The 20,653-nt window shown below is 48.5% G+C and overlaps 1 protein-coding gene across 1 annotated transcript in view; it reads right to left on the bottom strand.

Annotated features, from left to right (window-relative positions):
- rhobtb1 (Rho related BTB domain containing 1) overlaps positions 1-20,653 on the bottom strand; it is a 167,782-nt gene that overhangs the window by 61,153 nt on the left and 85,976 nt on the right. Inside the window, 1 exon segment of the mRNA XM_072478830.1 lies at positions 478-663. Coding sequence (XP_072334931.1) covers positions 478-663 — 186 coding nt within the window.

The raw sequence follows: 20,653 nt of genomic DNA, 5'->3' as shown, positions 1-20,653 counted from the left end.
CCCAGGCTACGTTTTTCAAAATAAGTCAGTTATTAAACTAATTTTTTTTGGTCCGGCCATTTGTTACAATTTGTTTCATTTCCTACAATCTTCAGATGTTCCACTAACTTTTTTTTCAGCAGTGCATCCATCTTGGGGATTTGGTGCCTAGAATAAATCTTGGCAATTAATAAATCTGTTTTCAGTGAGACATTGGAAAACTGGCATCTCGTGTGTCTGTATACAGTACCATTTTTGTTCTTTGCCAACTTGCAAACCTTCCTGCACAGGCCAAGAACAGCTTATTGTGTTGATTGTGCCCCACCTATTACAGCTGAGTACCGAATCTGCATCTTACTTTTCTGCCATCAGAAAATTCACTTGCATGTACAACTTGGACCAGAATGTTATGTGGGATTACAATTATATCATGTGCATTTATACAGAGATGCATGTGCCTTTTATGATGACATCTACAGCATGAATTTCATATAGTACCTTGCTAAGGGGCGTCGTGCACGATTTACAGCCTCAAGATCAGCATAACGCAAGTCCAATTGACAGCCGACTAAGACAACAGGTGTTCGTGGGCAAAAATGTTTGATTTCAGGAAACCACATTGTTTTCACATGGTTAAGGGAATTGGGGTTAGCAATTGAGAAGCACAGGACCACCACATCAGACCTGAAAAATGAAAAAGATTGAAATAGGTTATTTTGAATGTTTATATACAGTCCTTCACTTTATTAAGATTATTCACATTTTTCTTCCAACAGGGCGTAACATTTTCTTCCATGCAATTTTGATGGCGTACTGCACATGAGCAGAGAACAAAACTGAAACATAAATATCTAGACATGCACTGCCCTCCTGGTTGTACCACAACTAACTTGCTACATTATCTCGTGTGGTATGTCCACAATGCTGGTATGAGTTAGTTTCCCGGAAGCAGTATTTACTTTGGGGTCTCATTCTCCGTGCAAATGTTAATAAAAATAAATGTTTGGATTATTTTGTTGGTTTGAAAATGAATATTTAACGTTGCATTATTTTTAGTTTGAAGAAAATACTTTTTTACCCACTTGTTAAAGTTATTTTAAACTACCTTCTGGGTACCATAACTGCCTCAGCCTTCCAGTAAAATAAAAAGCATAACAATAATAACTCTCTTAAGCCATTCAAAACTAATCAGATGTTATACTATGACTCTATAACCGGGATAAAATGCACCATAAAAGATTTGAAACACAGCTTGAACACAAAGGCTGAAATTTGGGGGTTTACGAGTATCCTTAGAGCTCCAAAATGGCATACGCAGACAGCACATGTATTTCTTTTGGGATATTTGCATGTTAATGTGCACATAGTGAACAGTGATGGGATGTATGCTATCAATCAACATGCTGCCATTTTGGAGCTGAATACTCCACTCATGCCCTCGCTTCACCTCTCACAACTAAATACATTCAGCAACAAGAGGAAATCCCACCACAGCAATGGTACCATGAACTACTTGAAGGTTAATTGCTTGTTGAATTCTTCCTGCGGTTCTTTGGATCTACAACCGTTTGGAGCTTCAAATAATTATTTAACGGTGTAAAAGTCTAGAGTTTATTCTGATTTCAATGCATCAGCTAAGCTAGCGGCTCCCAGATTTTATTACACGGGTAGACCTTTCCCTTGGATTACAGCATGATTTGGAGAATGAAGAGCGGGCAGGCAGAGTAACATAAACTGTTCCAGGCAGTGGGGGATAAAGAAGATCTGCAGCAGGGGACCATATCCACAATTTCCTACCAGAACACCAACAAGGAGCAATGTCGGACAGATTTCTGCAGCTTGATAAGGCCTAGTACACTGAAATTTGTAACCAGTTGCAGCCACAACCACCTTATAATAGGGCAAAGACTGCATTACTAGTGGCTGTGAAGTTGACTGCGACAATGAATTTTTAAGCACCTGACATCTTCCAGGCTTCCGCTGGAGATATTTACATCATCATAAGGCCTCCCAATGTGGTGGCCTGTTGCAAGGGGAACCACACTGAGGCTTTCCAATCAAAGCCAGAGAGAAGCAGGTAGAGTGAACATGCAACGTAGCTGGATTGCAGGCATCCTTGTGGCAGAAAGTGCCACATCGCTTTGCAAGCACCACATATCCACTCTTCTCTACAGCAGAACCAAAGGTTTTGTTTCAAAAATTTGTTCATGAGATGTAAACATCGCTAGTGAGGCCATTTGTTGTCCAACTTTGAGAAGGTGGTGGTGGGGCAGCACGGTGGCACAATGGTTAGCACTGTTGCCTCATGACACCGAGGTCAAAGGTTCGATCTCAACCCTGGGTCACTGTCCATGTGGAGTTTGCACATTCTCTCCGTGTTTGCGTGGGTTTCACCCCCACAACCCAAAGATGTGCAGGCTAGGTGAATTGGCCACGCTAAATTGCCCCTTAATTGGAAAGAAATGAATTGGGTACTCTAAATTTATAAAAAGAGAAGGTGGTGGTGAGCTGTCTTCTTGAAATGCCACAATCCATGTGGTGTAGATATACCCAATGTACTGCTGGAAAGATGTTCCAGTATATCGACCCAGTGATGGCAAAGGAATATTAACATAATTCCAAGTCAGGATGGTGTGTGACTACAGAGACACTTGCAAGTGATGGTGTTTGTTTGCATCTGCAGCGCTCGTCCTTCTAGGTGGTTGAGGTTATGGATTTGTAAGGGGCCGTGACAAATTGCTACAGTGCATCTTGTAAATCAGTTTTTTCAAACTGCGAGTCACAAGTGTCAGGAGGGCCGCGGAGTGATCGGCTGCGGCGTTCCCGATCGCAGAAGCGCCAAACAGCCGTGACTTGCTTTTAAGAATGCCAGCCTCGAAGGGAGCTGAGAATGGCGGCCGCAACTGGGTTTTAAATGTAAACGATGCAGTTCTCACGCCAGAAGTGACGTCAGAGAGCAGGTCATGCATCCAGCGCGTACACTAACATCACATGCCCTTTAAGTTTGTGCTTGTGGCACAGAATCATGGAGGAGAAGTTCCTCCGTTTTCTAGCAACAGGACTGTGAAGGACTGAAAATGGATCATTTCGTTTTAGGGAAGACACAAACAGGCCCAGATCTCTCAACTGAATCGGACTGAGAGCTGCTCAGGAGAGTCCATGCAGGACTAAGCAGTGCTGGTGTGAGCTGTATGCAGAGCTCCAGGGTCTCTGGGGAACAGCCTAAGAAGAAACTAAAATCGGGAACAAAGCAGTATAAAGATGATTTCTTGAGGTATGGTTTTGTTTATTGTGCCAATGCAAATCAGGATGCAAAGCTCATGCGTGTTACTGGCAAATAAAAGGTTTAACACCCTCAAAACTTCAAAGGCATTTTGAGACTAAGCATGGTGAATTAGAGGACAAACCACTTGATTTTTTTCCATAGGATGCAGCGAGAACCTAAATCGACAGCTGAAGTCCTTAGCAGAAATGTAACATTTAATGACAAAGTACAATTAGCCTCCTACATAGCAGCTTACCGTGTAGGAAAAGAGAAAATGCCCCACAATGTAGCAGAGAGATGAATTCTCCCAACAGCATTAAACATGGCTCATACAGCTGAAAAACTGAAATGCATCCCACTTAGTGATAACACAATGGCTCAACAAATTTGCGCTATTCCTGGGATTATAGGCGTCCAGCTTATTTCTCATTTAAAGTCAGCACAGGAGTTCTCAATACAACTGGATGAAAGTACAGACATTTCAGATCGTTCAGATTGGTAGTTTATGTTAAGTATGTTTGGAACTGAATTTGTTGAGGATTTGTTGTGCTTCCTGACAGTACCAACGAGCATGACTGGTGTAGAGATTTTTTAATCATTGTACAGTTACATGGTTGGAAATTGTGGGCTCAACTGGGTTAATTGCAGAGAAATCATAAGCAATGGGGCAGCCAATATGACTGAGAAAAACAGCAGAGTTATAATAAGGATTAAGGAGGCAACTGGTTAGAACATTGTTTGGATTCATTGTTTTATTCACCATGAGGCATTGAAAGGAATTTCATCTGATGAAATGAAAATCACTTATTGTCACAAGTAGGCTTCAAATGAAGTTACTGTGAAAAGCCCTTAGTCGCCACATTCCGGCGCCTGTTCGGGGAGGCTGGTACAAGAATTGAACCGTGCTGCTGGCCTGCCTTGGTCTGCTTTAAAAGCCAGCGATTTAGCCCAGTGCGCTAAACCAGTCTTGGTAGTGTTGAAAGGAATTGTGAAAGTTGGGTTTCATTAAATGCAGTGCACTCAATACCAGGCTTTTTGAGGCTCTGTGTTCCGATATGGGGGCCGAGCACACACATTTATTGTTCCACACAGAGGTACGTTGGCTATCAAGGGGTCGGATGCTTGTCAGAATTTACAAACCGAGGTATGAAATCCACGCTTTCCTCCTTGAGAAATCGTCCCCTCTGGCTGATTCGTTTGGTGATGAAACTTGGATGCCAACTGTTACTTACCTTGTGGGCACCTTTTCAATTCTAAACAAACTGAACCTTAAATTGCAAGGAAAGGATGATGATTGCTTTCAGCACTGTGAAGAAATAGATGCTTTCCAAAAGTAATTGAAAGTTTGGCAAGTGCAAGTACAAAGCCAAAACTACTACATATTTCCCACAATGCTACAACACACTGAAGAAAGTGTTAGTAAGGGACTGTCAACAGTCTTCTTCAGTCGCATCTGGCCGCGCTGATCAAGATTTTGTCACTACATTGCAACGGAGAAGTTTCCGATTTTGAAAGAGAAGAAGTGGTTGAAAAGTCCCAGAGACAATGATTAACTTACAGTTGATTCCAAATGAGGAGATTGAGCTTCTGCACCTGACCTGTGACAGCACGCTAAAAACACATCGCAAGTCCACAAGGTTGGCAGCATTCTGGATTAGTCCCCCAGGAGTATCTGGTGCTGAGTGAAACAAACATTTTGTTGCTATTGCCCTTCACACCGACCTTCATGTGCGAGGTTGGATTTTCCATTCTCACAAAGATGAAGACACACAAAAGGCTGAACTCAGCACCTGATACGTGCATTGCCCTCTCCTCCTGTGAACCTGATTTGAGTGAACTACTGCCTCACCCGTGAAAGCACATCAAAAACATGCCACAAGTCCATGAGGCGTTCTGGAGTAGCGTATCCGAGAAGTATCCAGTGCTCAGTAAAACAAGCATTTTGTTGCTATTGTTCTTCATAAAGGGTCATGAAGGTTGGCCGGTTGGTATAAATGGGCCTCAGGAAAAAAAAGTTTGAAAAACATTGTTGTAGATGGTATGTACACCGTCACTGTTCACGAGTGCATGTCAGGAGGGAGTGCATGTTTCAGGTGATGGATTATCTGGGTGGTGTAGAGATTCTTGAATTGGACCTGGGCACACCCAAGCGAGTGGAACGTACTCTGTCACAGTCCTGCCTTGTAGATGGTGGACATGCTCCAAGGAGTGTGGAAATCAGGTTACTTGCCATAGAATTCCCAGCTTCTGACCTGTTCTTGCAACCATGGTACTTATGTGCTAAGTTTCTGGTCAATGGTAACACCCCCAGATGTTGATGGTGGGGGGTTCAGCGATTGTAATAACATTTGTGTCTCACACAAGTGCCAGGCAATGACCATCTCAAATAAGAGAATAACAAACCATCGCACCTTGACATTCAATGGCAACCCACCATCACTGAATCTCCCACTTTCAATATCCTGGGGTTACCATTAACCAAAAACCGAACTGGACCAGCAATGTAAATACTGTGGCTACAAGAGCAGGTCAAAGGTTAGGATTCCTGTGGCGAGTAACTCACCTCCTGACTCCCCAAAGCCTGTCCACCACCTACAAGGCACAACTCAGGAGTGTCATGGAATACTCCCCACTTGCCTGGATGAGTGCAGCTCCAACAGCTTGACACCATCCAGGACAAGCAGCCCGCTTGATTTGACACCCCTTCCACAAACATTCATTCACTCCACAACCGAAGCACTGTAGCAACAGCATGTGCCACCTGCAACATACTGTCATGTGAGAGTATCTTTAAGAAATGGGCGTATATAAAATAGCTGTAGTGGATGTACCTTTAAGAAATGGGTGTTTATCAGTGATGTCAGAGTGTGGGTGGAGCTGGGCTGTCTGTCTGCTTTTACTTTCGCTTTGGGCTGTCTGCTACACGGTGTGTTTTAGTTTTTGTTTGAGAGCTGGATGGCTGTAGGAAAAGCAAGCAGCCGTAAAAGGATCTCTCTGCAATCTAAAGACTATCTGCAGATCATTTGGGTGATTTCAAAGTGATAACTTCTCTCAGTCGAGAATTTAAACCTGATCTCTGGGTTAGAAAGGGTCTTTTGTCTTATGGATGTTGCTAGGAAAGATTAAGGGTTGCTTATCAAGACGATCGGTCCCTGATAACTATAATCGTTCTGGTAAGGGAATTGCTGCTTGATCTCCCAGTGGATATGTTTTTACTGCTAAGATACCTTCTTCATCCACCTCATCCCTTTCTCTACCAGCCTTTCTAGCAGCTTGTTCCTGCTCTGCATGCCCTCTTTTCATTCTCCAAGTATTTCCCAGGGAATGCCTATTAGTGCACCAATATCTGGGAAACAACTGGTTTGTGCAGAAGCCTTGAAGTCAGCAAATTCTCCTTCCATCTCCTTCTGTAGATATATGAAGTTCCCAAACAGTTGTAAGATTTGTAGCCACCTAAATTGGCCAACTCCCGATTTAAAATGGCGAACGGCAAAGGCTGAAGGGAAGTTCAGCCAACACAGGCAGAAACCAGCAGGTACAGGTTTGCTGTTTATTTAACTCTGCAAAGCCCAGACAGCATCGATACCAGCGACCATCAGCATAATAATGTAGCAGCCATCTACATACTAATGAGCAATCCCCGGGAACAATAGCAACATTTGGGTCACACAAAACTAAGCCAGACTCCCCGGCGCCAGCAGGAGCCAACACAAAAGAGGTTAACGAACACCTCAAGACCGCCCATCGATCAGGGAACCGCTCCAGTATTGGAGAAATCGAACCAAGTGATTGGAACAAAGTCCAATCACCTAGAACCAGGTACAGAGTCCGCCCCGAAAGGCGAGAAGCCCCCGGGGACTATAAAGTTAAACCCCCAAGTTCAACTCGCTCTCTTCTTCCTGCCCGGGTCACCCAGCAACGCGAACCATCCTTGACCGTGACCGGTGCAGTGACTGCCGAAAGATCCAGTAAGTCTTAATTCAACGCTCGCTACGAGATAGGCGCTCCTAGCTACCAATCCGTACCAACTTCGAATCCCGCAGACTCAGAACCCGAACGAAAGGCCATTTGTTCCCCTGACCTGGTGGGCCAGTCCGAAGTTAAGTATAGGCCTGTTAGTTGTAGAAGTAGCTTAGACGTAGAATTTGTGCATGAGTAGCGATTACTGTGTATAATAAATGTGCTTTGATTTGAATCTTACTAATCGGCGTATTGAGTTATTGATCATTACTTGGACTTGAACCTCGTGGCGGTATCATAAAGATACCTGGCGACTCGAGAGCAAAGGTAATAAAACAGAGTAATTGAACCAACCGAAAAGTTAGCAATAGATTGAAGCAACAGCAAGAAGAAATCAACTAGTAACTGACAATATGCAGGATCATTGTAGGTCAATACACTTTATTCATTCAGCAGTCGAGCTGCATTCTAGCCACCCCGGCAAACCAAAGGGTTGATCAAAGGATAAGAATAATCTCTGATGACTCCAGTGAACAACACGTGGGAAACATGGGCACAATGCAAGTGTAAGGAATCCCTATAGTGCAGGAGGCCATTCAGCCTGCACCAATCCTCCGAAAGAGCACCTCACCTAGAACCAATGTCTCACCCTATCCCCACAACGCCACCACCTCACCTAACCCACACATCTTGGGACTATGGAAGGAAACTGGAGCACCCGGAGGAAACCCACGCAGACACAGGCCTGTGTGTCTGGAGTTTGTACGTTCTCCCCGTGTCTGTGTGGAATTCCTCCGGATGCTCAGTTTCCTCCCACAGTCCGAAGATGTGCAGGTTAGGTGGATTGCCCCTTAATGTCCAGGGTTATGCAGGTTAGGTCCTGGGTTTTGGGGATAGGGCGGGGGAGTGTAAAGGGGTAGAGTTCGCATTCGACGGGTCGGTGCACACTCGACAGGCCAAATGGCCTCCTTGTGCAATGTAGGGATTCTATGATTCTACGTGGTCTGCTGCAATCTGCCCAATTTCACCCTGAGAGGACTTGCCCTCAGCTATAAAGCAATCAGTTGTGGAGCAGGAACATGAGAAAAAAGTGGAGGAAGACGAGAAAGAGGAGGCAACATGGACAGCCCTTTATTGGCCAGACTGTCCGTGAAAAACTCATCCGAGTACAATGTATCAGTAAACACAATGCTAACTCCTCATTCATCAACTATTCCACATCCCAACTTTCCTGACACTGACTAGTACAGCGTCTGCTGGATCACTATACAAAAATAAAAGTCACCACAATTTGTAAATGCAAGCATGCCGTAATCACACTTTAGCATTCCCCATTAGGGGTGTCCTAATACAGCCCTGTGGTTGGCGGAAAGCTGCTGAATTACACAGCTAAGAAGGCTTGAGCAGATCTGGGCCGAGGGAGCCAGGCTATGACTGCACCATCTTGGCCATAGACTTATTGTTTGGCAGGAAACAAAAACGGAATGGGCAAAAATAGGAATGGGAGGTTCCCGGAGAGAAGACAGATTTGAACTCTACTGAGACGCTGCTACCCCCCCATGTTTGATGTCTCATCATTCCTAGTAGTTGGGAGGACAGGTTGCTAGACTGCTGTTACACTCTGTAAAGACATTTACAGATTAACCCACATTCATGATAGAAGCAGTATGAGCTTGCCCAGCAGCAAGCTGACCTTGTAGGAGATGAGTCTGAGCTTGAAGTTGAGGAGAAGTTATGCGTAGAGTTGATAGAAGTGTTCGAATTCATGAGGGGTCGGTTCTTATTAGCGGAACGATCAAGAACCAGAGAACCCCGATTTAGACCATTTGACAAAAGAAGCGCAGCAACACGAGGAAAAACGTTTTTTGCACAGCAAGTGGTTCGGACTCAAATACAGTGCCTGACAATTCTAGGCGTCAACCTAGAATGTGACCTGCCATAAAGTTGCAGCATTACAACCACAGTTAAACTGAAGGGATTCAGTACTCAATCAGTTTTTCAAATGGATAATGATTTGAATAGCAAAAAATTCTAGCGCTATTGGGGGGGAGCTGCTACTTGTATCACAACTTTCATTGCAGCGTCAACCATCAGATGCTGAATTATGGTTGGGTCCAGAGGTGTGCAAATGGGGTTGCCCACTACTTCCATGCTGGAAAAACTTGACTCTTTTGTGAAAAGCCCTGGTGCCAAACTCTTCCATGCTTCTTGAATTTACATTTCTGGCAGGCTTCGCAATGCACCAGTCAAGACTTCTTGTGTAGGCTGCTCTACTGAAGTGCTCATCTGAGTCCTCTGCAGCAGAATTTATTTTAGATCCCATCCTCCGGCAAGCTGTCATCCATACCACCTGGTCCTCTGCCCTGGCTGCCAGGCCACTCACACAGTGTCTCACCACAGCAAATCCTGCCTCTATGGTCTACCCTATCCTCGAAATTACCATTCAGTCACAAGCTGAGCTGAGAGAAGGAAATTGAGATGGTTCATGATCATCATCGCTCTCTTCTTGTTGTTCCTCCACTGCCTGGCTGGGACTTTCACTTCTTGTGTAACTGAAAGGAGAAAGGCACATGGAGAAGGTTGTCCTGCTGGGGGAGGAGAGAAGGTGCATCCTTATACCATCTGCAGCTGGTAAATCAGTTGGGGGGGTGAGATGAAGGGGTGGTGGAATGCATGAGGGAAGATTAGTTATGAGGCTACCGTCATCTTTGATTCAGACTTGTGACTTGCCATCTTCTCCATGGGGTTAGGACATGCAGATGCACCTGGTCTCCTCCAATAAATTCATGTTGCCTCCAGTTGTGCTCCACCTTGTCCTGCAAGAGGGAAGGAAATATTTCTGTCACTGCTGTACAATTCTTTTAGTCAATACATCTTTTGAGATTGAATTGTGTCTGCAACCTGTGACAGTTGCAGCAATGCTATATGTGCGAGTGAGGTGAAGCATAAGAATGTCACTAGTTAGAGATTTTTGTAAGTGAGCGATGGGATGAATTGAGCAGTGTTTGAAGCTAGTGACATAGTTGGTACGACATGGCATTTCATGATGCATTCACTGACCGTGGCCACTTGTGTGAGATAACGCAATCTTTTATGTCACTGCCTCCAGGTCCTTGGGGCCTAATTTCTGGCATCAACTATTCTCACTGCCATCTGAGAATGTGACTAAGCAAGAGTACCTCTTTTCTTCCTTTCCGCAATCTCTGCCAAGGCCTCGAGTGCAGTTTCTAAAGACCTTAACATCTCTCTCGTCCATGTTGTGCCATTATTTCCCAGGTAAGAATTTTAAGCGGCTGTCACAACACACATGTGCTCGAGGACAGGCTAGCTTTAATTTTGAGCAGTACCAGCCACTTGCAATATTGGCCCTCTGCTGATATGTTTAGACAATCAACAGCTTTGGTTAGATCTAACTGGATGCTAAAATCATTAAAATGGCTTCCGGGTGCGGCGATGACCAGCTGAGTCGCACGTTTCGGCAGCTCCCTGTGAAACGGACTTTTGGGCTCTTGATAGGAGCCCCAACGGCAATTTTGACGGCTAAAAACACTGTGCGGTAAACCAGAAGGGAATCCCCCCTGGATACGGATGGAAAAAGGAGGAGAGAGTGGCCAGATTGCAGTGGATCCTTTGGAACAACGGCAAGGAAGGCAAGCAGAAACCAAGATGGCGTCGGAAGGTGGCAGTTTCATATGGGGCCCTGAACAACAAGAGTTTTTGAAACGCTGCGTGGAGGAGATAAAAAAGGAAATGAAGAAAGAGTTGTTGGCCCCGATATTACAGGCGATTGAAGGGCTGAAAGAGGAACAAAAGACCCAGGAGCAGGAGCTTCGGGTCGTGAAGGCGAAAGCAGCAGAGAATGAAAACGACATACAGGGCCTGGTGGTGAAGTCGGAGATACAGGAGGCACACCAGAAACGATCTGTGGAGAGGTTGGAGGCACTGGAAAATAACGCAAGGAGGAACAACTTGAGGATTCTTGGCCTTCCTGAAGGTGTGGAGGGGGCGGACGTCGGGGCATATGTGAGCACGATGCTGCACTCGTTAATGGGAGTGGAGGCCCCGACGGGTCCGTTGGAGGTGGAGGGAGCATACCGAGTTATGGTGCGAGGACCGAGAGCAGGAGAAGCTCCCAGAGCCATAGTGGTGAGATTTCTCCGTTTTAAGGATAGAGAAATGGTCCTTAGATGGGCGAAGAAAACTCGGTGTAGTAAATGGGAGAATGCGGTGATCCGCGTCTATCAAGATTGGAGTGCGGAGGTGGCGAGAAGGAGGGCGAGCTTTAATCGGGCCAAAGCGGTACTTCACAAAAAAAAGATAAAGTTTGGAATGCTGCAACCGGCAAGACTGTGGGTCACATATCAAGGGAGGCACCACTACTTTGAGACGGCGGATGAAGCGTGGACTTTTATTGTAGAAGAAAAATTGGAATGATTGGACTACGAAAATGAACGTTTGGACAAAGTGGTGGGACGAGTGGGGGGGGGGGGGGCGAAGAGGGATTGTATGATTAATCCTGCGGTATGGTAACTTTTCTTTCTCCCACAGGTGGTGATGGGGGGAGGTGGGGAGGGAGAGGAGATGGGGCGTTGGCCATGGGAGGCGGGGCCGAGGGAGAGGCGCGGGCTTGGTTCCCGCGCTATGATAATTATGGCGGGAATAGAGAAGCAGGAAGGAGGGGGCACCGCACGGGGCGAGCCGTGATCACGGGGGGAAGCCGAGGTCAGCCAGAGTTTGCTGACTTCTGGGAGCAACATGGGGGGAGTAATTACGCTAGCGGGGGGTCTAGCGGGGGGGGGGGGGGGAGGGGGGAATTACTGGGTTGCTGCTGCTGGGGAAAGGGGGGAGTGGGTGCGGGAAAGGATGGGCGGGGGGGCACCGTCTGGGAGAAATACAGCCGCGTGGGAACTGGGCGAGAAGCTGGAAAAAGATGATGGCTAACCGGCAAGGGGGGGGGGGGTGGGAAGCCCCCCAACTCGGCTGATCACGTGGAACGTGAGGGGGCTTAACGGGCCGATAAAGAGGGCACGAGTACTCGCACACCTTAAGAAACTTAAAGCAGATGTGGTCATGTTACAGGAAACGCACCTGAAACTGATAGATCAGGTTAGGTTGCGCAAAGGATGGGTAGGGCAGGTGTTCCATTCGGGGCTGGATGCGAAAAACAGGGGGGTGGCTATATTAGTGGGGAAGCGGGTAATGTTCGAGGCAAAGACTATAGTGGCGGATAACGGGGGCAGATACGTGATGGTGAGTGGCAAATTACAGGGAGAGATGGTGGTGTTGGTAAACGTGTATGCCCCGAATTGGGACGATGCCAATTTTATGAGGCGAATGCTAGGACGCATCCCAGACCTAGAGACCGGAAAGCTGATAATGGGGGGAGACTTTAACACGGTGTTGGAACCAAGGCTGGATAGGTCGAAGTCCAGGACTGGTAGGAGGCCGGCAGCAGCCAAGGTGCTTAAGGATTTTATGGAGCAGATGGGAGGGGTGGACCCGTGGAGATTCAGTAGACCTAGGAGTAAGGAGTTCTCGTTTTTCTCCTATGTCCATAAAGTCTATTCACGCATAGACTTTTTTGTGTTGGGTAGGGCATTGATCCCGAGGGTGAGGGGAACGGAATATACGGCTATAGCCATTTCGGATCATGCCCCACACTGGGTAGACTTGGAGATAGGGGAGGAAACAAGAGGGCGTCCACCCTGGAGAATGGATATGGGACTAATGGCGGATGAGGGGGTGTGCTTAAGGGTGAGGGGATGCATTGAAAAGTACTTGGAACTCAATGACAATGGGGAGGTTCAGGTGGGAGTGGTCTGGGAGGCGTTGAAGGCGGTGGTTAGGGGGGAGCTGATATCAATAAGGACACATAAAGGGAAGCAGGAGAGTAAGGAACGGGAGCGGTTGTTGCAAGAACTTTTGAGGGTGGACAGACAGTATGCGGAAGCACCGGAGGAGGGACTGTATAGGGAAAGGCAAAGGCTGCATGTGGAATTTGACTTGCTGACCACAGGCACAGCAGAGGCACAATGGAGGAAGGCGCAGGGTGTACAGTATGAATATGGAGAGAAGGCGAGCAGATTGCTGGCACACCAATTGAGGAAAAGGGGAGCAGCGAGGGAAATAGGGGGGGTGAGAGACGAAGATGGAGAGACGGAGCGGGGAGCGGAGAGAGTGAATGAAGTGTTCAAGACATTTTATAAAAAATTGTATGAAGCTCAACCCCCGGATGGGAGGGAGAGAATGATGGAGTTTTTGGATCGGCTGGAAATTCCCAAGGTGGAAGAGCAGGAAAGGATGGGATTGGGAGCACAGATCACGGTAGAAGAAGTGGTGAAAGGAATTAGGAACATGCAGACGGGAAAGGCCCCGGGACCGGACGGATTCCCAGTTGAATTTTACAGAAAATATTTGGACTTGCTCGCCCCGCTACTGACGAGGACCTTCAACGAGGCAAAGGAAAGGGGACAACTGCCCCCGACTATGTCAGAAGCAACGATATCGCTTCTTTTAAAGAAGGAAAAGGATCCGCTACAATGCGGGTCCTACAGACCAATCTCCCTCCTCAATGTAGATGCCAAGGTCTTGGCCAAGGTAATGGCAATGAGAATAGAGGAATGTGTCCCGGGGGTGGTTCATGAGGACCAAACTGGGTTTGTGAAGGGGAGACAGCTGAACACGAACATACGGAGGTTGTTAGGCGTAATGATGATGGCCCCACCAGAGGGTGAAACGGAGATAGTAGTGGCGATGGATGCCGAGAAAGCATTTGATAGAGTGGAGTGGGATTATCTTTGGGAGGTGTTGAGGAGATTTGGGTTCGGAGAGGGGTATGTTAGATGGGTGCAGCTGTTGTATAGGGCCCCAGTGGCGAGTGTGGTCACGAATGGACGGGGATCGGCATATTTTCGGCTCCACAGAGGGACAAGGCAGGGATGTCCTCTGTCCCCATTACTGTTTGCACTGGCGATTGAGCCCCTGGCGATAGCGCTGAGAGGTTCCAAGGGATGGAGGGGAATACTTAGGGGAGGAGAAGAACACCGGGTATCTTTATATGCGGATGATCTGCTACTATATGTGGCGGATCCAGCGGAGGGGATGCCAGAAATAATGCGGATACTTGGGGAGTTTGGGGATTTTTCAGGGTATAAATTGAACATGGGAAAGAGTGAGCTGTTTGTGGTGCATCCAGGGGAGCAGAGTAGAGAAATAGAAGACCTACCGTTGAGGAAGGTAACAAGAGACTTTCGTTACCTGGGGATCCAGATAGCTAAGAATTGGGGCACATTGCACAGGCTAAATTTGACGCGGTTGGTGGAACAGATGGAGGAAGATTTCAAGAGATGGGACATGGTAGCATTGTCAATGGCAGGGAGGGTGCAGGCAGTTAAGATGGTGGTCCTCCCGAGATTCCTTTTTGTGTTTCAGTGTCTCCCGGTGGTGATCACGAAGGCTTTTTTCAAAAGGATAGAAAAGAGTATTATGGGTTTTGTTTGGGCCGGGAAGACTCCGAGAGTGAGGAAGGGATTCTTACAGCGTAGTAGGGATAGGGGGGGGCTGGCACTACCGAGCCTAAGTGAGTATTATTGGGCCGCTAATATTTCAATGGTGAGTAAGTGGATGGGAGAGGAGGAAGGAGCGGCGTGGAAGAGATTAGAGAGGGCGTCCTGTAGGGGGACCAGCCTGCAGGCTATGGTGACAGCCCCATTGCCGTTCTCACCAAGGAACTATACCACGAGTCCGGTGGTGGTAGCTACACTGAAGATTTGGGGACAGTGGAGACGACATAGGGGAAAGACCGGAGCACTGGGGGGGGTCCCCGATAAGAAACAACCATAGGTTTGCCCCGGGGGGAATGGATGGGGGATATGGAATGTGGCAAAGAGCAGGTATAACGCAATTGAAAGATCTATTTGTGGATGGGAAGTTTGCGAGTCTGGGAGCGCTGACCGAGAAATATGGGTTGCCCCAAGGGAATGCATTCAGGTACATGCAATTGAGGGCTTTTGCGAGGCAGCAGGTGAGGGAATTCCCGCAGCTCCCGACACAAGAGGTGCAGGACAGAGTCATCTCAAAGAAATGGGTGGGGGACGGTAAGGTGTCGGATATATATAGGGAAATGAGAGACGAAGGGGAGACTATGATGGACGAACTAAAAGGGAAATGGGAAGAAGAGCTAGGGGAGGAGATTGAGGAGGGGATGTGGGCAGATGCCCTAAACAGGGTAAACTCGTCGTCCTCGTGCGCCAGGCTAAGCCTGATTCAGTTTAAGGTATTACACAGGGCACATATGACTGGAACACGGCTCAGTAAATTTTTTGGGGTGGAGGATAGGTGTGCGAGGTGCTCGAGAAGCCCAGCGAATCATACCCATCTGTTTTGGTCATGTCCGGCACTACAGGGGTTTTGGATGGGGGTGACAAAGGTGCTTTCGAAAGTAGTAGGAGTCCGGGTCGAACCAAGCTGGGGGTTGGCTATATTTGGGGTTGCACAAGAGCCGGGAGTGCAGGAGGCGAAAGAGGCCGATGTTTTGGCCTTTGCGTCCCTAGTAGCCCGGCGCAGAATATTGCTAATGTGGAAAGAAGCCAAGCCCCCGGGGGTGGAGACCTGGATAAATGATATGGCGGGGTTCATAAAGTTAGAGCGGATTAAGTTCGTCCTAAGGGGGTCGGCTCAAGGGTTTACAAGGCGGTGGCAACCGTTCGTCGAATATCTTGCGGAAAGATAGATAGGGGAGAACAAAGAAGGCAGCAGCAGCAGCCCAGAACTTGGGGGGTGGGGGGGGGGGGGGGGGGGGGTGGCCTGAGACAAGGCAGTTGCCAATTAGGGCTAGTTCTTTTTTTATTTTTGTTATTTAATATTTATTTATTTGTTGTTGTTTTCTTTTGTTCTTGTTTAAATAAAAAAGGTCATTATTATCTGTATTGTTATAATGTTGTGTAAAGGATGCACAATGTACTGTGTTGGTTGACCAAAAATTTTCAATAAAATATTATTTAAAAAAAAAAAATCATTAAAATGAACAGACTGCATGAATTGGGATACTGACTGCACTGCAATCAATGGGCAAAGGTCAATCAGGCATTATAATCCCAGTACCTATTTTTGGGCACCATCAAAATTTAGAAGCGGCTTCCGGTTGCGGTGAGGATGAGCTAGCCGCACGTTTCGGCGGCTCCAGCTCCGACGGACCTTCGGGCTCTTTTAAGAGCCCCAACGGGGATTTTTTCGGCCGAGCAACCCGGTGTGGGGTGTGTGGGAAGGGAGTCCCCCCCGAACGACGGAGGAAAAAACCGGCGGCGGCGGCTGCAGCCTGAAGAATCTTCGACCATAAGGTCAGAGGGAGTGGAAGACAAAATGGCGTCGGAGAAATCTCAGGCGACATGGGGGCCTGAGCAGGACGAGGTCGTGAGACGGTGCGTGGACCTACTGAAGAAGGAGGTACTGACCCCGATGCTACAGGCAATTGAGGGGCTTAAGGAGACTTTAAAGACCCAGGAGACTGAGCTTCGCGTGGTGGAGCAGAAGGTGTCAGGTATTGAGGACGAGGTCCTGGGCCTGGCGGTTCAGACTCAGACGCACGAGGCACTTCATAAAAAGTGTGCTGAAAGGATCGAGGCCCTTGAAAACGGAGCGCGAAGGAAGAACCTTAGGATACTAGGTCTCCCTGAGGGTGTGGAAGGAGTGGACTGTGGAGCGTACGCAAGTAAGATGCTGAGCTCACTGATGGGTGCTGAGGCCCCTGCGGGCCCCATGGAGGTGGAGTGGGCAGGTCGGATCCCGGCGAGAAGACCAAAAGCGGGAGAACCACCGAGGGCGATAATCGTGCGATTCTGCCGCCTTAAGGTCAGAGAAGAGGTCCTGAGACGGGCTAAAAAGGTGCGGAGTAGCAGATGGGAGAATGCGGTGGTACGGATATACCAGGATTGGAGTGCGGAGGTGGCGAGAAGGAGGGCGAGCTTCAACCGAGCCAAAGAGGTTTTGCACAAAAAGGTGAAGTTTGGGATGCTGCAGCCGGCAAGACTATGGGTCACGTATCAGGAGAGACACTATTACTTCGAGACGGCGGAGGAAGCATGGACCTTTATTAAAGAAGAGAAACTGGACCGGAACTGAGGGACTGATGCTGCAGGGAATTGTTATTGTTTTGTTAATGTTATGGTGAAAGTTAATCAAGAAGTAAACAGGGAAGGGAAACACAGGGGAAATGTGGGCGCCGGTGAGGGGGGAAAGACGGGACATAGTCGGAGAATGGGGAAGGGGAGGGGGAGGGGAAAGGGAGCTGCGCCATAAGAGGCGGGTCAGGTAAAGGGATGTTCCCGCGCCAGAAAGAATAAGGCGGGAAAACAGGCGCAAGGCGGATGGGAGTTCCCTCACACCGGGGGGGGGTCGAGGAGTGAGCAGGAGTAGCCGGGGTCAGTTGAAGTCAGCTGACTTACGGAAGTGATATGGGGGGAGCAATCAAGCTAGATAGGAATCTAGCGGGGGGGGGGACAACTGGGTTGCTGCTGCGGAAATCCAAAAGGGAATGGCTAAAGAGTGGGTGGTCGGGGACGGTGTGCGACGCTGGGGGAGCGAGCGGGAGCGCGGAGGCGGGATATGGGACTGGCCTAGAGAAGGTAATGGCTAGTCGACACGGGAGGGGGGCAGGTAGCCCCCTAGTGAGGCTGATCACGTGGAACGTGAGAGGCCTGAATGGACCGATAAAAAGGGCCCGAGCGCTCGCGCATTTGAAAGGACTAAGGGCAGACGTGGCTATGCTCCAAGAGACGCACCTAAAGGTGGCGGACCAAGTTAGGCTAAGGAAAGGATGGGTGGGACAGGTGTTCCACTCAGGACTGGACGCAAAGAACAGAGGGGTGGCCATTTTGGTGGGGAAACGGGTAGCATTTGAAGCAAAGAACATCGTAGCAGATAGCGGAGGTAGATAGGTAATGGTGAGTGGTAGGCTGGAGGGAATGGAGGTCGTGTTGGTAATGTGTATGCCCCAAATTGGGACGATGCGGGATTCATGAGACGGATGCTGGGGCGTATACCGGACCTGGAGGCAGGAAATTTGATTTTAGGAGGGGACTTCAATACGGTGCTGGACCCGGGGCTAGATAGATCCAGCTCAAGGACCGGAAGAAGGCCGGCAGCAGCCAAGGTACTTAAGGGGTTTATGGACCAAATGGGGGGAGTGGATCCATGGCGATTTCTAAGACCTAGGGCTAGGGAGTATTCCTTCTTCTCCCATGTCCATAAAGTGTACTCCCGGATAGATTTTTTTGTTTTAGGAAGGTCGTTGATCTCTAGGGTGGAAGAAGCTGAATACTCAGCCATAGCGGTTTCGGATCATGCCCCACATTGGGTGGACCTGGAAGTAGGAGAGGACAGGGAGCAGAGAACACTCTGGCGATTAGATGTGGGACTGATGGCGGATGAGGGAGTGTGTGCAAGAGTGAGGGGGTGTATGGAGAGATACCTGGAGGTCAATGACGACAGCGAGGTCCCTGTGGGAGTGGTCTGGGAAGCACTAAAAGCGGTGGTCAGAGGAGAGCTGATCTCTATTGGGGCCCACAAAAGGAAAACAGAGGCCAAGGAAAGGGATAGATTACTGGGGGAAATTTTAAGGGTGGACAGGGAATTTGCAGAGACCCCGGAGGAGGAGCTGTACAGGGAGAGGAGACGACTCCAGACCGAGTTTGACCTTCTGACCACCAGAAAGGCGGAGGTACTGTGGAGGAAGGCACAGGGGAGGAGGTACGAATATGGGGAAAAGGCTAGTCGCCTGTTGGCGCACCAACTGCGAAAGAGGGCAGTAGCGAGGGAGCTAGGAGGAATTAGGGATGAAAGGGGAGACACTGTGCGAAGGCCAGGAAAGATAAATGAGGTGTTTAAGACCTTTTATGAGGAACTGTATAGGTCTCAACCTCCAGGGGGAAAGGAGGGGATGCGGCGGTTCCTGGACCAATTGAGGTTCCCGAAAGTGGAGGAGCGGGAGGTGGCAGGCCTGGGGGCGCCGATTGAGGTGGATGAGGTTATTAAGGGACTGGGAAGCATGCAGGCAGGGAAGGCTCCGGGGCCGGACGGGTTCCCGGTGGAATACTACAGAAAATATGTGGACTTGTTGGCCCCGTTGATGGCGAGGATGTTCAATGAGGCCAGGGAAGGGGGGACTCTACCCCCGACGATGTTGGAGGCGACGATATCGCTAATTTTGAAGAGAGACAAAGATCCGTTGCAGTGCGGGTCCTATAGACCTATTTCACTATTGAACGTGGACGCCAAGTTGCTGGCAAAGGTACTGGCATCGAGGATAGAGGACTGTGTCCCGGGGGTGGTGCACGAAGACCAGACAGGGTTCGTAAAAGGGAGACAACTGAATGTTAACGTGCGACGACTATTAGGGGTGATAATGATGCCCCCAGTGGAGGGGGAGGCAGAGATAGTGGCAGCAATGGACGCAGAGAAGGCATTTGATAGGGTGGAGTGGGAGTATTTATGGGAAGTGTTAAGGAGGTTTGGGTTTGGGAACGGGTTTATTCGCTGGGTTAGACTTCTTTATGGGGCACCAATGGCAAGCATAGTTACAGGTCGGCATAGATCGGAGTATTTCCGATTATATAGGGGAACAAGACAGGGATGCCCGCTGTCTCCATTGTTGTTTGCGTTGGCAATTGAACCTCTGGCCATGGCGTTGAGAGACTCCAGGAAATGGAGAGGGGTGATTAGAGGGGGAGAAGAACATCGAGTCTCATTATACGCGGATGACCTATTGCTATACGTGTCAGACCCAGCGGGGGGGATGATAGAGGTTATGCGAATTTTGAGGAGGTTCGGGGAATTCTCGGGGTATAGGCTAAACATGGGGAAGAGTGAATTATTTCTGATACATCCAGGGGACCAGAGTAGAGAGATAGAAGGCTTACCGCTAAGGAAAGTGGAAAGAAACTTCCGATACCTGGGGATTCAGATCGCTAGGAGCTGGGGAACCTTGCTCAGACTTAATTTGACACGGATGGTAGAACAAATGGAGGAGGACTTCAAGAGGTGGGACATGCAGCCTTTATCGCTGGCGGGCAGGGTGCAAGCAATTAAGATGATGGTCCTCCCGAGGTTCTTATTTGTATTTCAATGTCTCCCTATATTAATCACCAGGACCTTTTTTAATAAAATAGATAGGAGCATCACGAGCTTTGGGTGGGCAGGGAAAGTTCCGAGAGTAAGGAGGGGGTTCCTTCAGCGTAGTAGGGATAGAGGAGGACTGGCACTACCGAACTTGGGAGATTATTATTGGGCCGCCAATGTGGCAATGATACGTAGATGGATGATGGAGGGTGAGGGAGCGGCGTGGAAAAGACTGGAGAGAAAGTCCTGTAAAGGGACGAGTTTAGAGGCGCTGGTGACGGCACCGCTGCCGCTCTCACCTAAAAAGTATACCACGAACCCGGTGGTGGCGGCAAC

The sequence above is a fragment of the Scyliorhinus torazame genome, chromosome 16 (genome assembly GCF_047496885.1).
Source record: "Scyliorhinus torazame isolate Kashiwa2021f chromosome 16, sScyTor2.1, whole genome shotgun sequence".
Classification (NCBI taxonomy): Eukaryota; Metazoa; Chordata; class Chondrichthyes; order Carcharhiniformes; family Scyliorhinidae; genus Scyliorhinus; species Scyliorhinus torazame.
This window is presented reverse-complemented; position numbering and strand designations above follow the sequence as displayed.